We start from the raw sequence: 21,877 nt of genomic DNA, 5'->3' as shown, positions 1-21,877 counted from the left end.
TATCAAGTGTTTTATCAAGACCTGGCCATCCCAGCAAGTCAAGTAATGTATTTTAAAGCTTAGTATATCTGCACTTTTTCTCCAGCTATCGGGGACTAAAGTTTTCCCCCTCACAATAATTTAACTACTGACACCCATGTTGTTCAATGTGCCATTGGGTGACAAATCCTACACATCATTGTCTAAAGAAATACACTGCAGATTGACAGATTATTTACATATCTTAATGTGTAGACAACGAAGATGCAACTTAAGAAATAATAAATACAATTCAACAGAGTATAACATTGAAAAAAAATATATATTAGAATGATTCTCCAGGTATTGAATTCCCTCCCTTTAAGGCCTGAGCAAGAGATCATAAAAGATCGTGATGTTTTTCAATGAGTTGAAATGGTTTTGGATAGGACTTCACATTAGACACTGGCTTTTTGAAATAAAGATATTTAGCAAAGCTGACAGGTGTCCGAATATGATCAAACAGCAAAACTTACCCTGAAAAGGAATCTTTGGGGTAAAACAATCTAGACCAAATGATAATACTGTAATTTATTAGGAGGAAAACAGTTTTTGCAGATTGTCTCAACATTAAATCAGCAGCAAGGAAACAAGCATACAGTTAAGAACACAACGTATCCGTGAGACAAATACGCATTAGTGCACATGATTTTCCAAAAACTTTCATCCTCAGCTACACTTGTGCAGAATTCAGAATGCTTCTACCTAGGTGGTTAATAACAGTCTAATATGGCTATTCCTAGGTTTGCCATTAAGAAGGAAAAAAAAACAATAAGGAGTAACTTACTCAAGAAAGTTGTTCAGATGCCAAACTTCAGGTCCAAATATATCAGAACACTGAGAAATTTGGAACCTAAGTCAAAATCTTAAAAATTAGACCTATCAAGCTAGGGGAAAAAAAAAAAAAAAAAAAAAAAAGAATGAAAAGCAGTAGACCTGCTCTCAGAATTGCACGCTCACCAGATTTGTAAACTCTGCATGAAGTTAATGATGGTCTGTTCACTATCAGAGACACAACTCGGATGCTCTACGCAAAGCAGTGCAGATGCTTTATCTATAATTTCCTTCGTGTCTCCTCTTCCTCTTCCTTGAGGATTAAGCATTAAAAGTAATTCAGTAGCTAAAAAAGTCAGTTCTAAAGTAGACGTCTGGGTTTACATGGAAGGTGGGGTGATGGGCGTCCACATGGATGCCAGCCGACTGTGTGCGGAGGCATCGTACTGGCTGTCAGGAAGGTCTGCAGGTGCTCCTCCATCGTACAGTGGGGATGTGGAGGTGGTGGCAGTGACGGAATGTGGGAGAGCGGTGTAGTGCACCGGAGAGCCACGCAGGAACTGGGAGCTCAGGCCGTTGGACATCCCGCCTGACTGAGATGCTGGGGTGATGGTGCTGTTACTCACAGACCATAAGTTCGGGTACTGACTGGAGGAGGGAGAGCGACAAATTCGACAGGTTATTAGCGACTGCAGGTTCTGTTGGCTGGTGCTCAGTTTACCACGTAGCCCCAGGCCAGCTTCACTTATTCTTCTAGTCCATATCAACACTCTACTCAGCCTACTGTCTCCCTCTCTCTCCCCCCATATATGCACACAAACAAATATATGTGTATATATTAAAAAAAAAAAAAAAAGTAAAATAGAATTATTATTCTTACTTTACAGGGGCTTAAACAAAAGAGATGGCAGAAGTGCCTTCCTCAAGGTCTCACAGTTCCAGTTCTCCAGATTTTATCTACTGGACAACTCTTAATTCATCAACTTAAACTCAGTGGACTTTACAACTTTCCAAGTATGTATCCTGGGGTCAGACATGGAAAGACACGCCAGGAGTATCTGTTTACTTGATAAATGCACGTTCAGGGCCAAAACTTCTGTTCAGCAAGTCAGCTGTCTTATACTGGTTATTAGTACGTACTCTAACAGCTGAGTGCTGGTGTGCATGGCTCAAAGAAGGACGTTTTCCACAAACTAAATGGTAGATATGAGCTGCAAAAAAAGATGCCTAAACATCAACCTTCTGTGGTTAACAGCAGAGATTTTACCACCTCAGCTGTATTGCTTTGAATTTTCAAGCTCATGAGACTGAGGGTCTAAATCATGAAAAAGAATCACAGAACCATTTAGGTTGAAAAAAAAACCTTCAAGATGACCAAGTTCAACCACAACCTCTGCTAAAGGACTGAAGCTTTAAGATAACTAAGTACAAAGAGGAGAAAAGATGCCTTTATACAGTCTATTGACAGTATGATTTGATGCTATGCTGGCTTATTACTCCCCCAGCCACTTCCTCATCCTGCACGCTGCAGTTCTCTGCCCCCTTTGTAGCACAACAAGGGTTTGTGGAGATGAATGGGCAAACAGTGACTGACTAAAATGAAACAAACTTCTCAACTCCACTTTGTTTAAAAGCAAAATGAGATGAAACTTAAAAGAACATCCTCAAATTCAGTGGATGCCTAGATGATTTTTGTTCTATAAAATATTGCTGTCACCAGTATCCATCTACATTTCCGAAGCCGTCTTGTGTCTGTTTCATCTCTCTGCTCTCTTTGCGCAAAGTTCCTTCACAGTGCCCCCCCTAATGCTGACGATTTGACATGCAGCCATAAGGATTTTTCAATTTGATGGTGAGACTCTGCCTCCTTTTACAACCTTCTCTTAGTGCTACTAAGGGATGAATTCCTACCTGGAGCTGGTAGCAGTGCCAGTGCTGTGGCTCATGGGCAGCATAGTTGTGTGTGTGGGAACTCCCAGAGAGGACCAGTTGTCATGGGACTGGAGCATGGGAAGGCAGGCAGAGGAGTTATCAGCATAAGCTGCTGAGAAAACAAGCAATCACTTCAATGCACTAGAATCAGAACAAACAACAATCTTTTATTCAAACATCATGGATCACTTTAAAACCCTCTCCCACTGTTGGCTTGCAAAAAAGTAGTAATTAAAAAAATGAAACGCTCCCACAAAGAAAAATAAAGTCATCTACTGGTTGTATCAAGCTTACAGTTTCAGCAGCATTGCTGATTGCTTAGCTTATAACTGCAAAGTCCTACTTCTGCAAAGGATCTACACACACAAAAAAATGCTGTCTTCAAACCACCTGCTCATTCAGATCATGCTTCCTTACTCTGTCAACAGAAAGGCTCTTATTCACGCCATTGACATCTCTCTTCCAAGGCACCTTCTTTATCACCATCACATACGCTGGCAATAACAGTCTGGCAGCCCTGATAATATGCAGTCTGGATTACATATCATAGTTCCGAGCTGTGAATGCCACCACAGAGTGACTGGACCGTGGTTTAAACCACACAGCGGGTGATCAAAATTGGCCATCCAACACAGCAAAGCCTTTGAAAAGCTATAAAGGGAACCCTAAACAGCTCCACAGAGCTAGAAGTTGCATTGCTAGCTGGCAAAGGGAAGGAAAAAAAAATGGTTTCTTGCTGAAAACTTGGGAAAGAAGAGGAACACTGGAAGTGTTTTGTTCTTTCAATTTATTTCAGGTCACCAAACTTGCCCATAATGCCCAGATGTAAGGAAAGCCAAAGGAAAGCTTGTTTTCCTCTTTAAAATAGCCAACAAAGCTGCACATATGTTTGACCAGGCAGCACCTAGAAGGCTATGTATTAATACACAATCCAAAAATATTAAGCATCTTTCTAGATGGAAACCTTCAGCATAGGCAAAAGCTGTTACCAAGCCTTTGCCAGAGTAAGGGGAAAAAAAATCATTATTAAAAATGACCTCAACTTCTGTTCCTTATGCACTCCTGCTTTAAGGCACTAAGCCTTAAGCTCCTTGGCTGTTTCTGAGCACCACTGATAAATAGCTTTGCAATTCACTCAGTTCCACATTGTTAACATGATATATCCAGTTGCGACACACTTTTTGAAGACAATCTCCATGCATTAATATAAACCCCGGCAATAGGTAAATAAAACTGATAGAACCAGGCCCTCAATTATTTGCTTAAATGTGTTAACAACAAGTAATCCCATTACCAGAAGTGGACATAAATGACTTCATTTCATCATATCTCCTACTAACAAATGAAATCCTCACTTTCAAATTTAAAGTAAGTTTAACCTCATCAGTCATCAAGAACACATAGCGAAACCAGTACAATACAGCCTAACAATTTAGGGACCAACAGTTCTATATAGCCTCACTTTTCCACTGCAAAGACTGGAAATGCACACTCACTGCCACTCTTTCTTTGCAATGCTACCCCCCTTCCCTCTGACAAAACTCAGCTGGGAAGCAACCGCCATTTCCTGCAGCATCAGTCTAGATGTACACTGCTCAAAGCTTACATCCCATCTTCAAACAGCTGCAAAATACAACTTACTTGGTGAGTTGTTTCTATGGGTGTAGGGATTGGGGTAGGGGGCAGAACGGTGATTCCTCAGCGGTGAGTACCTTTCACAGCTGTGAGCAGGGGAGAGAGACAGGGCTGCTCCAAACTGAGGATGAGGATTGGCAGGTGGGCACAGAGCCCCAGTCCCAGGAATAAGCCAACTACCTACTGTGAAAGAGCAAGAGTTATCTACTGTATGTATGCAATGCAACCGGACGCTGAAAGAACAGCATGGTGACAAGGTACGTAACCGATCCAAAAGTAAATGCATGCTCATGAAAGGAGAACAAGTTGCAATACAGCTGAGAAGTCTGGAATTTTACAACTTCTCAAATGGTGTTACGAAGGAAAATTGGAAAACAGCACAGAAAAAGCCATGCATCAAGTTAACGTTTGTTAAAATTCCCACCTAATTACAACCACAGCAAAGTAAGGAAACACTGAAACAGTTAAACTCTCCCTTAGGTGGGAAGGATGTGCTCAGTAACAGTGTAATTGTCAGTTGTAAATTGCTCTTTTGGGGGTCTCAACATATAGCTAAGATCTGAGGTTTCTCAAAATGCTAAGAACTCTCACAAACTAAGCCTCTTTGCTAAAAGAGAGTAATTCCTACTGTGGCTGAACTCCTTTTATAGGCTGCAGACAAATTTTGGCAATAACCCTTTAAACACAGACCATTGAAACACTACTGCTTTTTACTCATCTAAGAGAACTTTTCAAGCAAATGCCCCTATCTGAATTACAGAAATACAATTCCAGCAAGTTTCTGCTGTATTTTGAAATAAGCATTGATTTCCATATCTGTATGAATACCCCTGTCCTTGGCTGTCTTTTCGGAAAAGAAGGTCAATGCGAGATCCTGTTAGAGAATGCTTAAGATAATAGTGCTGCCTTTACCACACCTTTACATATCAGATGTTTATACACCCATTAGACTGCACAAAGAGCAAATTTGAAGATTAGTGATGTTATCTCCTTATGAACTAGCACACCAACCAGCAAACACTGCTCTCCAAGTTTTGCTAATAGAAGAATTCAGAAGTATATTTACAAAGAAAAATGTAAGGAAACATACACTGCGAGTATCCAGACTGCTGGTTGTCTCCCACTTCCTCCATCATTTCTTTGTGATCATTTCTACAAAGGAAAACATGCCAAAAGTTAAGGATATGTTTTCACAAACCTACACAATAAATCTATAAACTTCAGAATTGAGTTAAGAGCTCTCACCTTTCCTTTGCATCAAGAAATGCCTTCGCAAATGGATTGTATTTAATTTTTAAAGCTGTGATCTAAAAACAACAGATATCTTAATTATCATACAGAAATCAAAGACTTGAATGAGGACTTTCCAGTGAAGTCAGGGAAGTCATAGATTTTTGAAGAACTAAGATTAGACCCACGTACACCAATTTAACAGCATCTAATGTCTGAAGTGTTAGCAGTGGGCTAGGAATGGGTCCCACCACCTCAAATCTATGTGACCAAAGTGCCCACATTTATCTATCAACTGAGGAAACAGTTAAGGAAAATACTACACTACAGGGCTGAAAAAAGGTTTAAGTTTCAGGACAGAGCAGAATGGGCACCAATAAATCTCAAAAACATTGGCAGTTTACAGATTCATGATACACAGATGAGCCTTTTGGCTAACATCAAGACCAGTTTGGAGAACGGCATGACCAGCTATTTTACAATGCAATTGAAAACTGCAACTCTGTTTCATACCACGTTGGTTTGTCCCAAATAATCTATTAAACTTACTTTGCATATATACTGGGACAGGAATCAGAACTTGTGAAAACCCCAGGCATGCATAGTAAGACATTTAGCTTCAGATTCAGCACAGAGAGAAGTGAAAGCTGTGGCACAAGCCCCATCAGTTGCTGGGTAATAACATGCACTTTGCCACCTGGAAGGCCGAAAGCACCAGAGGCCTCTGCCCGCCACACGTACCTCCTCGTTCTGGTACGCAGTCACAGCGATGAACTGGGTCTCGGGGAAGGAATGGCTGGTGATCATCCGCTGAGGGCCGCCCACCCGCACGATGTGGATGCGGGGCTCGTACTTGTGCAGGGAGTTCAGCATGATCTGAGAGCAAAGGGATGCATCAGGTGAGTGTGGACCACAGACAGGCACAGTGCTTCCATGGCCCGTGCTTGGGCTGACGGTCGAACCAGGTGATCTTAGCGGTCTTTCCCAACCTCAACGATTCTACGTGGACCCACCTACCTGCCCTCCGCCGTTGAGCTTGTTGGTGAGCTTGACCTTGCTGAAGGAGACGGGCGCCTTCATCCAGTGGGCGCCAAAGTTGGGCGAGTCGGGGTGGATGTAGACGCAGCTGGGCGCCTGCGGCTCCGGCTTGCCGCCCGGCACCCACTCGCCATTCACGTACTTCCAGCGGTGCCCGTCCGCCGCCACGAAGTCCAGCAGGAAGGAGTACATGGCGTTGGGGTCCAGCCCCGACACGCTCACCTTCAGCACCGGGAACATCCTCCTGCGGGGTGACACCGTGGCGCGAGGGCCCGATTCCGGTCCCCTCTCCCCATCCCCCGGCCCTCCGTCCCACCGCCCGGCCGCTACCTGCCGTTCTTGGTGACGATCATCTCGTTGGTGAGCTCCTTGAAGCGCAGCCACAGCTCGCCGTCCTCCAGCGCCACGCGCAGCTCGCGCTCCGTCGGGTCTCCCTTCTCGCTGCCCGCCTGCAGCTCGCTCTCCACCGCGCTCAGCAGGTGGTCTACTCGGTACGCCGGCGCCTTGCCCGCGTCCTCCGGGGAGCCCATGGCCACCCCCGAAGCCCCCCCCCCCTCCCCGAGCGCCGCCGGCGGGGCCCGGCTGCCTCCGCCCGAGCTCGGCGGCCCCTCGCCCGCTGCCTCCGGCCGGGGCCGCCGTTATACCCCGCCATAAACGCCCCCCCGTGACATCACCGCGCCCGCGGGGAGCCGCCGCCGATTGGCGGAGCGCCGCTTTGATGTGCCCGCCCGGGCCGCCGATTGGCTCCCCGCGGCCATATCAGAGCGCGGCCCGCGGGGGGGCGCGCCGCGAATTGCCGCCCGCGGGACGCGGCGCGGCTGTTTGATGCAAATCCCCACATGTTGGCACCTCCATCAAAGCGCCGGGCCCGGCCGCCGCGCCGCGGAGGAAATGGCCCATCGCGGCCCCGGCTGCGCCCCACTCCTGCTGCCCGCGTCCGGCCGTAGCGCCCGGCCCCGTGCGGGCGGAGCTCGGCGCGGGGAGGGGCGGAGGATGCTCCCGGGATGGGCATCCTCGGGGCTGCGGCGGTGCGGGGGAGGGAGACGGTTTATTGCCCTCTGCGAGCATCTCTGGGCAGAGGGCGAGAGGTGACAACGAGCAGGAAATCGTTCAATGGGCGCTCCTTGAACAACAACAACAACAACAAGTGACTTAAACTGGAGCTAAGGAGAGGGGGGGAAACGGCACGGGGCGAAACCAACTCTCTGTTCACAAACACGCGCACCCACTCTGCTGCCGCCGAGCGCCGTCGCTGTGGGACGTCCCGGGACGGTGCCGTAGCCCCGCTACCCGCGCCCCGTCTCAACTCTGATAGGGCCGCCGTGCCCGGCAACGAGCGCCGCGAGGCCGACAGCGGCGATAACCACCGGCACCGGAGGCGACGGGGCCAATTCGGTGGGAAAGGAACGATCCCGAAAACGAAGAGGGGGCAAAGTCCACCTGCACGTGTATTTGACTGAGCTGCTCTTCCAAACGAGCGCTCCAGGCCAGGCTATCCCCAGCACCGGCGGTGCGCTCCAGCAGCACGCACCGGCAGCAACGCTTCAGCGGCAGCCGCGCTGCGTGAGTCCTACCGTGCACCGAGCACTTGGCTCATCGCATGGCAGCGAATCCACCTTCATTTGTAGACATTCCCCCATTTACTTAAAACGCAGCAAGCGGCCGTGCCACTCAGCCCAGACAAAGCGTGCGCTCAGCTGAGGTTGCCGACCCAGAAGCAGCCTGGCTAGCTTTAGAACTCGAAATGACCATCATCAAGTTTTCTGAAGTCATACATAATGTTTCCAACGGGTTGGAAAAAACAAAAAAGTTACCCTTCAGCTTGCATTCCTGATGCTGTTACTTTATTTCCTTCTCCTTTCTGATCTTAATTGCACTCCGGTTGCTCTTATGAGAGAAAACTCCCCGCTCCCAGAGCCTTTTCACTGCGAGCTGCAGTGCATGACAGTTTACAGCCAAGAAACTTCCTCCAACCGAACAGTTGTAAAGATTGCCTCTTTGTAGCGATGCCTTCCTTCTCGCAGGGGGAGAGCAGCCCCAGCTCTCAGAGAGCCCGGCTGCCCAGCCCAGCGCCCGCCCCTTGCTGCCCGCTGCCGCTTTCGCTTACAGTGGAGCGGAGCACCGCCCGGCGCTGCCGAATTTCATACGGGCACAGGATATTCCTGGTCCCAAAGGGTCGTCGAGTCCAGCTCCTGGCTCCATATGGGACAACCCAAAAGACCAAACCGTGTGGCCAGTCCACTTCGTTCATTAAGAAAAGTGTATGGAAGAAAAATGAATAGATTCCACGTGATATCCATGTAAAAGAGATGGAGTTTTTTCCATGGCTGTCCATTGCTTTGGCCTGGACCTTAAGGAGGGCTGTCTTTTTGGAACTACCAATTAGTGATGGCAATTCCATTTGCATACAAAGCTGCCTAATTCCATTTCATTCTGGAATGCGTGCAAAGCTGAATCAAGAAAATTCTTGAAGTTTATTCTGTAGGAGCTTTTTACGATAACTTAACTTTTTGTAACCCCATCATTCTAACATATATGCCTAAAGAGGAAGTGACAATATGCGACAGCACAGCGTTTTTTACCCATTTGAAGTTCATATAGTGTGAGCATTGGGATTATCTGGGATAACCGTGTTTCAGATTCCCTGTTTTTTAAAGGTTTTTTCAATATTTAAGAGCCGATTTTCTCCCAAAGTCGTAATTTTGAAAAACATTTTCTTTTCAAGCAGGCTGAAGGGAGCACAGCACGCTGGTTTCGGTTTGTTTTGCTGTCACCCTGTAGCAGGAGGGAGGGCAGCGCAAAGGCAGAGTGCCGTCCTGCATTTTCCGAAGGTGGCAAAACTCCCGTTGACTCGGTCAGATCTTTGCTTGAGTACTGCTAAGTACCCTCCCCAGCTCAAACGCTCAGATCCTGAGGTTTCCTTCATGAAAGTCAATGATCGAACTTCCAATGGCTTCAGCGCCCGCTGCACTAAACAGCACCAACCGGGGAAAAAAAAAAAACAACACTAAGCTGAAGCTCAAAGGAAAGCCCTTAAGGGAGAGTCTGGCTAAAAATGGATGACATGAGCAGGCTTGAATGCAGATTACTTTTGATCCAAACTCATAATTTTTAAATGAAGTATTCTTTTCAGCATCTTCATAGAATCATAGAGTTGCTCAGGTTGGAAAAGACCTTGAAGATCATCAAGTCCAACCCCAATCTGACCATATTGCCCTAACTCAACAACACTAGAGATGCTTAACCAAGGAATCCTGAGCAGGAGCAGGCAGTCAGAGCCACCCACCTCTCTTAGTCAAGCACTGCTTGAAAAACCACAGATAAAGCAGACCATGGGGGGCTGCAAAGAGGCACAGTTGCAGAGTAAGAGGTGCTGTTTAGTGCTTTATCCTGACAGAACAACCTAGAGACCAATGAACAAGCTAGCAACCACAGACCACTGAACATGTGTTCTACTTCAGAGCCCATAGGAGTCTGGTGGCACAAAGTACTTCCCTTGTTGTAGACATCCTTGCAGGAGTCCCACTGAAAGACCCTGAAAAAAAAAAAAAAAAAGCACAAACAAACTTGTTTTCTAACTCCAACCCACACAGTCTCCAAAGTACACTGAAATGAACATTTCTTGCTGAGATATAACAAGCTAAAAAAAAAAAAATTTATCTTAAATGCAGCAATCCTGAGATATTCTGACATTGTTACTAGTAACCAAAGCAACACAGTTTAATTGATATTCATCTTTGCCCTGAGCACTATTTCTCTTCATCAAAGAATGCAGTGCTAAGAATCAAACAGGCCATATTCTATTGCTTTAATACCAATAACAGATCTAAGGGCAGTAGGGTAGCCACAACCTCCTTCCCCTGCCTCTGAACACTTCATGGAGACAATGCTGAAAACAAACTGGGTGCTTCTCAGCTTCATAGTAACAAGGCCTCTAGAAAAAAAAAAAGTCTTTGTAATGGCAGTATTTAAAAAAAAAAAAAAACAAACCAACTTTTTCCTTTTTTTTTTCTTCCCCTACAGTTTAAAAACTTTTCCTCCATTGCTCCACATGCAAGATAAACACTGTTCATAAATAAGGATAAGGTTTCTCCTATTCAGCTAGCAACTTGCAACTACATCTTAATTGTCTTGTCCTTTGCAATTAGCATTTGCCTTGAATGCTGTGTGAGGGCTTGCAGTCTCTTAGGAGCCCTTTATTGCCAAGATTACTTCCCAGTTTCTTGCTAGGTAGCTCCTCCATCCATACAAAATAAAAACACTTGGACAGATTCCTATGAGAGGTTACTGGAATTGAATTATCTGCTTTTTCACTGGGGTTGTAGCTACTGTTAAAAATAGTAAGGAAGCTACTTGACACACAACGTGGTGGTTTTTTTTTTTTTTAAATTTCATTTAATAACCTCTGACTAATACCAACAGTAGTTGTAAACTGTATCCGGTTTTTCATCATGTTGATTAAGTTGGCTCATAGGAAAGGACTGGAACTTAACTCAGCATGGATATAATTTGGACTCACAGGTTGGATTCTTGTACATCACCTGACCCAACTTTCAGGCCCCTCCAATTTCCCCACATCTTTATAAGATGCTCTCCACCCTACCTGTCAACACCTACCTTTGTTTGCACTTGTTTCACCACTGAGGACTTTTTCCACAGCTGATATGTATTTTTTTTTTTCCACTAGTATTTTTTTAAGAAAGTGAAAATCTCTCAAACTGATAAAGTCACCACCATGCTTTCACATGAATCTTCTATTATGTATTTGGTATCCCTGTTGTGTGCCATCCATGACAGGTCTGCTAAGAGGAAAATATAAGGTAGAAGGATTGCATGGAGTAGAAAAATTGGACTGATACCAATGATTCTAAATCTGAACAAAGTCTAAATGAATAAGCAGAAATGCAGATAAAAGAGAAATGACTGACACAGCAGCTCCTTTAAGCTCCTGTTGGGCTTCCCAGGGAGGCAACAGGCAATGCCAACTCCTTCTTGTCAGGCAGAACTAAACCAGAGAACAGATTCTGGGACATACAGAGCAGGCTGTGCTTCTCTGCTTCATGAAGAAGAGTGCAAAATGTTTCAAAATGTTCAGTCTTTCTGTGCTAAATGTTACTCATTAAGCTCCAACAAATAGAAACACTCCCTACAGTTCTGTATTTCAGCAAAGATTAAATGGCTCTTGATCACTTTTCTTTCTGCCTTAAGCCACCTGATGAGGTGATCTGGGAGAAGATGTTTGATTTCATCTACAGCACAAGAGACTGGGAGACACGAGAGCTGATTGTGAGACAGACCCTCCATCTCACCTGAGGCATCTCTACTTCGGTGAGCATCTCTCTTCACAGTAAGAGCATTCCATAGCAATTGTCTTTGGTAATATCCTTATTTTCTCTGGGACCATTTGTAATGAAAGTAAGTATCAGAGAAGCTAATAATGCATAACAAGAAATAATTACTGTCAAAACAACAATTCATCACCTTTGTTCTCTAACAAGGATGCATCTAATCTGCTGAATTCTTTTTGAACACTTGCACTTCTACTAAGCCTATTTTAGCTCCACCTGGTCTCAACACTCTGCAGGCATTGGCTTGTTTTGCTCTTCCAAATTGCTTAAAAAAAAAAAAAAAAGAATACTCTGCACAGTAAAAAGAAACTTCTTGAGTGATATCTTTTTGTCTAGCAGTCCGTGCTGTCAGTACCCCATACAGATACAACAGGGATGATGAATGAACAGCAAATGATGAATGTGTTGGGAGCACGTTGTGCAATAACCAGCAGTGCATGTGCCGCAGGAAGCAGTGCTAGGAATGCCTAGGAGACGTGACAGATACCTCAGACCCTCTTTGAATTCGGTGCATAGTAGACACTTTCCCAGGGCCAGAAAATATTTCTTGCCCTTGCTAAGAGGATGTCAGCTGCAATCCAGGATCAGCAGCTATGTAGTCTGGTGTCCAGTCTGGCAGCTACATAGGAAGACGTGACCCTTCACCCTAATTATGCAGATTATTTTGTATTGCCTCCAGCCAGAGGGCATTGCTGTTGTGGTTCTGTTGATCACTTATTTCCCCCAAAGCAAAAAGACTTACAGTTGTATTTTCTGTAAGCAGATAGAACTTCAAATGTTTCTCTCTTTCTACTAACCAGAATTGCTCATTCCTGTTGGACTACTTTTTATATCTAGCTCAGATCCATAGATGCTTACTGCATTCCTGAGTCTTGCAGGTTGCCAGGAAGACATACAGCTCCCTTGCCTAGAAAATCCAGGCTATATTTTCACCTTACACATCAATGGTTAACAGCTTTAAAACATTGTAGAGGCACAATTTTGAAAACACTGCACTGTTTCCTATGCTCAGCACTGATTCCTACAGCCTATCAGCAAATTCTCAGACTGGAACCGCAAACTAGAACTGGGACAGCTGTTTCTTTTTACTCCCTGGGACCTGAGGAAGCTTCTTCTCTCTTCCAAGAGCTCTTACGTTCTCCTGTGCACATAAAGTAATTAAAGAAGGTCAATCACTTATTTTTAAAGTTAATGACAGCTCCACAGGCTACTTCCCTTAGATAGCTAAAAGAAATACAAAAAAAGAGGTACCCTTCTTTTTTATGGTTAGGAATCTAATTGTATAAAATCTTTCAACAGTAACCTCCTGAGCAAGTACAAACTGGTAATTTTTGATAGTTAGTCAGTGTTGTTCTTCACAGCAGTCTAGCACACTCATATCACTATTTCTTGCTGTACACAACACTGAATTCTCAAGCCTCCAGAAGAGACAGGACTAAAGTTAATCAAGTTCCAGAAATTCTCTCTTTGGTTCTGACTCTCCTTTAAAACCCCTGGTATTGCCACAGCAAGGTTTTGGCAAAGCACTTCTATTGGGAAGGGGGAGGAAAAGAAGAGCTAAGGGATGAACCTAAAAATCCCCACCTTTTGGCTGTCTCAAGTACTTGTCTGCCTGCAAGCTCAATATGATGTAATTAATGAACAGCAATCCTCCTCCTTCAGTGCTTCCTTCCCTGAGACAGATGTCCTGACAGCATGGCACCTTCTTTAAAGGAACTCAGTTTTATGGAAGCTGATCTCTCAGGAAGGCATGGCTAGCTAGAAGCTTTTGGCTGCCCCATGTATTTCCAAGCAAAATGACCACATTTCATCCAAATATCCATAGACAGTGTCTATCAGAGACAAAAACCATTTCTCTATAGTGTCTGGCAAAGGCCTCCTTTTATACAGATCCCCTCCAAATGTCCACAAATACTGATATTTCCTTTACTAGTCTTAGGAAACACTCTATAGGCAAACATTTCTCACTCACAAACTATTTTTTTCCCCCCCTCACATGCTGCACACATTTTACTGTGTGCAACTTTCATCCTATCCCTCCTAGAGGTATCTTCAAACACACAGGAAATCTGCTCTCTCTCTGTGCTGTCACATCTGACCAGGTACACATCACCACCTTCCCCTTGTTTATACCCACATGCAAGAACCAAACCAGCTCAGAACTCGCCCAACCCAGGCACCTTAAGTTAAGCACTCAGAGGAGTTACCTCTTTGTTACTGAAGGTAAATACACAAGTCCTACCAAAGCCAGAAGGCTTTTGAAAACTGGAATATACTGCAGCCCTTCCAGCCTTGGTTTCCTATCAGGCCCCAGACACAGGCAAGTATAGATAATCTCAGCTGTATTCATCCAGCTAACTCTATTAGCCTCAATCACACCAAGTAAAGCAATTTCAGAAATTAAGTTATTAAACAGGATTCACATGCTTAAGTTTAGCCACAAACGTTTGATTTTTTTTCCCCTGCTTAAATATTACAAAAAAGGAAGAAAAAAAAAAGCCAAGATGACAGAAGAAAACAATGAGATAGATGCACACAGCTCTGCCCTCCAGCAGGAAGCTTTGCCCCAGGAAGCCTTATAAATATTTCTCCCTAGAAGAAACCAGCTGTCATGAGAGGTAGAGGCATATCTTCTCTGGTCTTTATGATGCATGCTGCCTTATAAAAGCCATCTGAAGAATGGAAACTGAGTAAAATCTTTTCCATGTCACAGTATGTAACATTAAAGATGAAAAAATTTTAACCTGACTCCCATGAGAACTGCACATTATTATCTCTGCTGGGATTGTACATTACTCAGCTCCTATTAATATCAGATTGTTTCCCTCTCTTCTACGTATTTCTCAAGTATACAGGCAATTGCAGACCTGAAGACTGACCAACAAGGATGGTTTTATAATCAGCAGGAGTAGTTTTGAGTTCTTACATGGTCCCACACTACATCTAAGTTACATACCAAAAAAAAAAAAAAAAAAAAAAAAAAAAAAAAAAAATCGGTAACATTGAACTCATGCAAGACAACAGTTTGTTTTTGTTTCCCTACAGATGGTTGCAGACATCTGCAACTCTTCCCCTTTTGGACTCCTTTCTGATTCTTTCCTCTTTATTCTGTATGTGAAATGCACATCACCATACAAGCTCAAACTTGGATTTAAGTTCACACAGTTTGACTGATTGCAGAGTATAATAAAACTGCAGTTAACTAATACTGCCAATGGCTTAGGGAAGGATCAGGGGAAAACAGTGATCTCCAGCATATTTGAAACATCCCTACGGTGTTTCCAATAAATGTATTTGGGATGCCTCAATTGAGAAACTGTGGTGCTAAATCCCTGAAGTTTCTAATTACTTATATTCCTATATTTGTATAACTAGGCTTCAAAGTAGAAATCCTACCGGCAGTGCCCCTTTTGTTTCATTGTCTGCCTGAAGAACTTTGTGCGTAGCGCTGGAGGAATTCCTTCCTCCAGATGCAATGAACTTGAGGAAAGCCTCCTTCAAAGGGCAAACCTGAAGAAACCTCAGGAGGAGAAAGGCATTTGCCATTTCATACCTGTTCTGAAATGACCTTCTTCATTCTACAAAGTCTCAGCTCTACGAGACTTTGTAAGAAAAGGAGATTCTTTTTGTGGGTTGCTAGAAGCTGCTCTTATCACAGAGAACTGACAAAACCTTGCATAGAGAGGCAAGTCAGCAGGAATATGCTCTCCTGGAAAGGGGTGTTGACTTAAAACTCTGTAAACTACACCAATCACAATTAACAAGGAATTTTACTTTTACGGTAATCCTTCTGTTTTTTCCCATTAACTGCCCATAAAGAGAGAAGGAAAAAAAGTAATGAAAAGATATAGAATCATTTTTTGAAAAAAAGTAATGAAAAGATATAGAATCATTTTTTGAAAATGCTTTCACTGAAAAGAAATACAAAGTAGATGGCTCAAGAGCCTTGTGTCATGAACAGTTGCTGTCATTTAGAAGTTTTTCTCTCGTCAAAGGTGTCTTTGATGGATTAAAAAGAACTGTTTTTCTTGCTACAGCTATGTATGTAATAAAAAAAAAACATTTGAACTTTTGAGCTGTCTCTACTTAAGATGGACTTCTGGTTTATACCACTATCACAGGCAGTTGACTTTGAGTTAAATCATTGAGACCGAGTCTGTTGCCCCAGCCAGCTGAAGGACTGCCATGCAACAACCTGAAATGAGTTCTTTTCCTTCCAGCTGTTCCCCTGAAGGGCTTTGATCTCACACTTTGTTAGTCTAAGAAAAGAAGCATACAAATATTAAGCACTACTCTTCTGCCTAGGATTTGTTTTCACTGAAGAGGCTCTGCTGAGCATCAGTCAGTTAAACCAAGCAGAATTTACAACTTGACATGTTATAATTTTCAGATTTAAATTACAGACTCACTACAATTTTCCATCCAACTGCAAATTGGTGTGTATGCTATAATTTTTAAAAACAACAAAACAAAAAAAAAAAAAACACCTTTGCTTTTCAGTCTTTTCCCTTCTTGCAGATTTGCTGGGAACGGTGACTACAGCACTTGCCATTTCTGAGTCATTTCCACAGGAACACAACAGAAGTGAATCTGATAAATCCACATGTACTGACATACAGTACCATTATTTTTTTTTACTTCCCAACCTTGGTTTCTAACGATTGGCTTACAGCTGGTAAACATTTGCCTTAACTGACACATTTTATAAGAGCGAAATAACCTGCGAGAGTTTGAAACATCCCATCTTATTTCTTGCCTGTTGATGCTTGTAAGTTGCACTTTTTGTTTCAAGTGACACCATGAACAAAGTGAAGTTGAGAGTAGTGAGGTTTGCTGTCAGGCAAGGTATCTTGACAAGGATGACACTATGTAGAAAATGAATATATTCTTGTACAACTTCAGAAAATGGTGTTACAATTGTAAGGAGAGTATATTTTTGTCTTTGATAGCACCAGAAATTAAATGCAACAATTGCAGCCCTAACAGCATTTAGTAACCAGGTTTAAAAATCCTCCTACTGAAAACCAAATTGTACATATACTCCAACTACACATTTTGTGTGTATAATCATACAAGATCGTGTGCACGTATAGCAATAGATCACATACGCCACGGCTCCTCAGTTAACAGAATCACCCTTGTCTACATAAGCTGCAGTACAGCAAATCACTTTCTTGTTTTCATAAATTATGACAGCATTCACTGTGTACTCAGGTTTTCCCAGACCTTCAGCATGGAGCCACACCTGTATCTCACCAATAGACATCAGCTGAGAAATTAACACCTAGCTGTTTTAACACTGCCATGACCAGGCAGCACAGCAGGCCCCTTGAGGAAGACAATCCCAACCTCTGCCTACAGAAGTGACCAGCAGCTGGAGCACATCCAAGCACAGAAAGATGGCCTTTTGGTGACTGTACAGTCAATAGGCATACAACCAATGGGTACACAGAGGCTCAGTAAGATTATCACAGCGGAAAGATAATCAAAATAAATGAAAATGCTCACCAGTGTCACAGGCTCACAGTAAACTCCACAAGGAGCAGTCTCCAGAAAGAGATCCTTCCTCGGTGGTAGCCAGCTCTTAAATGGGGTCTAGGAGAGGTGGAGCCAGGCTCCACCCCTTCCAGCAGCACAGGTGAATTGCCTTCACTTGTGTTCCTGCAGCTGACTCACTGCTCACCTCAGGTGGTCAATCAGAGGTTCAGCCGTGATCAGCAGTTCCCATACAGTGACAAGGCAGTTACCAGCCTAGCTGATCTCTTTAGTACCCATACTGATAATGCTTGGACTCTTCAGTTGTACCTGCTTCATCTAAACCCTTTGCCTCCCTAGAGTCTCATTTTCTCATTGTTTCAGCGTAAGGTGTGTTTTTAGCCTTCTCACATCCTACACCGTCTCTGCAGTGTGCTTGTGGAATATATGTGGACTGTTGTTACACATCATTCTTTTGGGAATGTCTGTCAAACAAAGAGAGAAAGGTAGGTATTCCCCAAAAGAGCAGCAAAGCGTGTACTGTTTCCCCTTGGTTTTTAAATGTTACCAGTAGCTCCTCTATGGAATGGCTGCATTCAGTAATGAGGTAAATTGCACATTCGTGTTCAGAAGTAGTGGAAATGTAAAGAAGGTGTCTGCTGGAAGGCTGCCGTAAGAATCCTTTCTCATCAGCAGTGCTGCAATAGACAATTACCGTACAAAAAGGCCTCAGGATTTCCAGTTGTTTAAGCATCTTAGAGGAAGGATACTAATATTCAAATGACCAAGGTTTGAAGACTGCAATAGTAATGGCAAAGCAGTTACTGACTTGAGAGGGAGCAGATACAACCTCTGAGAGTTCTAAGAATTGTAATAGTTCAGAAGTCAGACTCAAATATGTAGAGTTTCTTTGTGGTGCTCACAAGAGCTTAGGAATATCTCAAATGTTTTGTTTCAGAACATATTTTGATTTGGTTTTGTCATTCATTGATATACCAGCATATAAGTTCAGAACATCACAATCTCTTGAAGACTGCATTAATCCATGAGGTGTTTTCTTGGCCTTTATGTTACCTGCCTTCTCTGTACATTGTAAATTACCTTTCTTCATATGCAGATAAATATTTGAACTGGCAGTCCCACAAAATCTTACATTTGTGCTATTGTTTAACATGAAATCAGACCAACAATGACTTCAAAGAACAATAAAAAAAACCCGAACCTAACCTCTTCCTTAGGTCTTCTTTGCTTTGAGACGTTCTCTCCAAATTTTTTCTGCTTTTTCCCAAGTTCCTAATTCCATATTTCTTTTCTAATATTCTAAGACATCTGCTAGATCTGAGGAAAGGGACTCCGGTACCTCTGCAGGAAAAGCTGCCCTACAATTTATTTTCTGTCTTAAATTCAGGAAGGAAACTCCTTCAGGGGAGCAGTCCAAGCCACATATCAGCCAGAGTAAGTGATTTTAGATTGCTCCTACAGTAAATATCCTGAAGCTCCTGTTGGAGACTGATGGGGCTGCTGGTGTGCATTCACACAGTTCTATTGAAATGCCTCCTTGTCAAAAGTCTGCGCTGACTTTGGTTTCCAAATAACATGAGATGCAATGTCATGGTCAGAACATAGCTTCCAAATGGCTTCAGGATGACAGAGAAAATAGTGATCACTAGAATTTATTTCATATTGTAAAATCAGAGAGCTCCAGTTATCTAGTTAAGTCTCCTCACAAAGGAAGGTTTCCTCCTCTTACACTGCTGTACTGTAAATTGCTTGAGAATTGCTGGGAAGGATGACAGCATTTTGTCACAGTTGTGATTAAAAGACTGAATCCTAAGGGCCCCTTTATATTGCCTCTCTTGTTGACCTAATTCAAGTAGAATTTCATTGTTTTCAATGCGTGGGAGGAGGATTGAGGTGGAAACACCAGCAAATTTCTGCTCTGTCCCAGAGAGGTATGCGAACAGGCAGCAGAAGTGAGCTTTTAGAGAAACGTTTTTAGTGCCTACTGGTGTCTGCCAGTTTTTTTAGGTTCCTAAGGAAGCACAAGAATTCTTCTATAAAGTCGTTTATGTGCTGCAGAACAACGCTTGACTCTTTTGATCTCTGATATTAGAGATAATGAATGCTTAGGCACCTTCAGCTTCCTCAGCATTGCCTGGCAACCCAAGGGACCTTAGCAGACTGCTGGATGGCATGACTGCTGCTCATCCCATTCACACCAGGATAAATCACACACTGATTATCTCAGCATAAACTAGAAGCAAACTGGGGTTTAAAACTGCAGGGAGAATTTGAGTAGAATGGTGCTTCATTTGCAATAGTAAGCATATTAAAGACAGTGAATAGGTAGGAGAGACACATCACTTTAAACGCTGTTCTTGGTTGCTCTTGGTTACTTTTGGCAGTTATTCTTCTCATCTTAATATGGTGGCTATGAGAGATGTTCATGATTTTGATGAGAAATTTGGGCTACTTGTATTATCCTTCCAAAGCTGGGAAACCTACAGCTGTTCATTCTCTCTCTCTCATCCAAGTGGCTGTACCTCTTTTATGCAGACCACCACCACAGCAGCAGGTCAGTACAATGCACCTGAGGACTCCCTGTACGCTGGCAGCTAGTTCCTTGCTAAAAGTTTGTCCAATGATTTGAAAAAACTCTTATTTCTACACATAAAGGATTTCTGAAAACTTTAAGAAGTACTACACCAACTGATTTTTGGTTTAACTACACTTTCCCTTACGGGCATAAATGTGCTTCTGAAAACACTGTTAGGCACGTTAGGAAAGAAAGTCCTTAATTTTATACAAATGGCCGAAGCAACAATTTAGCATAATTGCATGCAAGTTTCATGGAGCCTTTCCTGGACTTGTGTATGCCCCTGTGGAAGAAAATACAGTTGTGCTTAATGACAGCATGATGATGGTTCCTTCTTTGTCATTTTGTCTGCTATCAGTGGGACTTCAAATACTCCAAGATTTCCCCATGAGAAGGAGAAAAAAAAGAGAGCTTGGCTGTGGCCACGCAGCTCCAGAGGGCCGTGGGAACCAAGAGCAGGACCTGCTGTTGAAGGAGGTGGGAAGGCAGCACTGGGAGGAGAGGAGCAGTAGTGGGGGAAGGGGTCACGGTGATGTGGGGGGAAAGGAGCGGAAAGGAGAGCCGCTGCCAGGAGAGGAGGGGAAGCCGGGTGGGAGAAGTGCCTTTGTTTAGTGAAGAGAACAAAGGGCAGGAGAGAAGGTAGCAGTGTAGGAAAAATACATTGCTCATACCCACTTTGAGTCTGCACCCACAAAGGGACAAATGCAAACACATGGAGGGGGTTGATTAGCTCTGAAAACATAAAAATCCAGTGTGGCAAAGGTACAGCTATGATATTGCATTGACCTTGCCATGTTCTAAATTTATGGTTTTTAGCAGCTCAGAAGTACTGATTTCCCTTAAGCAAGACTGATTGCTGCAAAGAAGTTTTCTATAGCATAGTATAGTATAAAGCTTTCTATAAATCTGAAGCTTAAATTTGTGATGTTTCCTACTCCAGCTCTCCTAAGGGGCAAGAGATTTATCAGGAAGAAGATGGTTTTAATGTCAAAGCTCTTGTGCTGTTTGTAATTCTAGCTGCTTTGTTTGGGGTGAAAACTTTGTGTGGAAAACAAAAGTACCAGGTGTTGGTGGGGAATAAATACATAACTTCAGTTGTCAAGACGACCATATGTAATATCAAAAATATTATTTTTTTCTAAATTAACTCAGTCCTTTACTGCAGGATCGAATGCTTTTCTCCCAGCAGTACTACCACAGAGCAGTCAGCATTTCAATGTAATCTGCACTACAATGCCCTATGTTAATGCAGACAGATACTTCAAAAACAACACAACATGTTAATGGTCCCTCTCATATAACTCATGGGCCTAACAATTAGTAGCCACTTTTATTAGCAGTTAAGTGCAGAAATATACCATTTAAAAATCTTACAACCTTTGTTCTTGATTTTAGGTGACTTCAACAAAATGTGTCTCTACTAATTCTTTTGAAATCTTGCATGTCTGTTGTAAATGGCAGTTTAACCCCCAATTTGTTGCCTATAAGACAAAGAAGCAGGGCGCCTTGTTTTACTAAAACTGCCGTTTTCTGTTTAAAATTTATGAGTAAAGGATAGCAAACTTTCTTTGCAAAGTGGGTAGTTTTTTTATTCCGGCTCTTTATATGTACTTGGAACACTGAAAATGATAGTTGGAAAATAATCATACTTATCTTGATGTGAATGGGATTAAAATCTCAACATTCAGTTATAAAATTATATTCAACATGTCAGTGTATTGACTAACATAGTTGGCTCAAAAAGTGAGCTCAAAAGTGAGGACTGCCCATCACTTCCAGTAATATTCTTACTATGAGTTATCATAATAACCATGCTCTCACAAAATGCACA

At 43.1% G+C, this 21,877-nt stretch overlaps 1 protein-coding gene across 4 annotated transcripts; it reads right to left on the bottom strand.

Annotated features, from left to right (window-relative positions):
• Nucleotides 1-1,172: 1,172 nt before the first annotated feature.
• TBXT (T-box transcription factor T) lies at nucleotides 1,173-7,157 on the bottom strand (the record flags this gene model as incomplete). Of its 4 annotated transcripts, none has more annotated exons than XM_079550737.1 (8): nucleotides 1,173-1,440; nucleotides 2,704-2,836; nucleotides 4,366-4,542; nucleotides 5,450-5,511; nucleotides 5,605-5,666; nucleotides 6,331-6,465; nucleotides 6,607-6,871; nucleotides 6,958-7,157. In XM_079550737.1, 8 exons carry the CDS (start codon nucleotides 7,155-7,157, stop codon nucleotides 1,173-1,175), a joined length of 1,302 nt encoding a protein of 433 aa, XP_079406863.1. The 4 variants fall into 4 exon arrangements, with proteins under 4 accessions (XP_079406863.1, XP_079406864.1, XP_079406865.1 ...); XM_079550738.1 differs by having other exon boundaries at nucleotides 2,704-2,833; XM_079550739.1 differs by having other exon boundaries at nucleotides 2,704-2,833; nucleotides 4,366-4,539.
• Between the last annotated feature and the right edge of the window lie 14,720 nt (nucleotides 7,158-21,877).

This window comes from Tetrao urogallus (genome assembly GCF_951394365.1).
Source record: "Tetrao urogallus genome assembly, chromosome: 2".
NCBI lineage: Eukaryota > Metazoa > Chordata > Aves > Galliformes > Phasianidae > Tetrao > Tetrao urogallus.
Note: the sequence above shows the minus strand (reverse complement) of the source record. Positions and strands in the feature narration are given on the sequence as shown.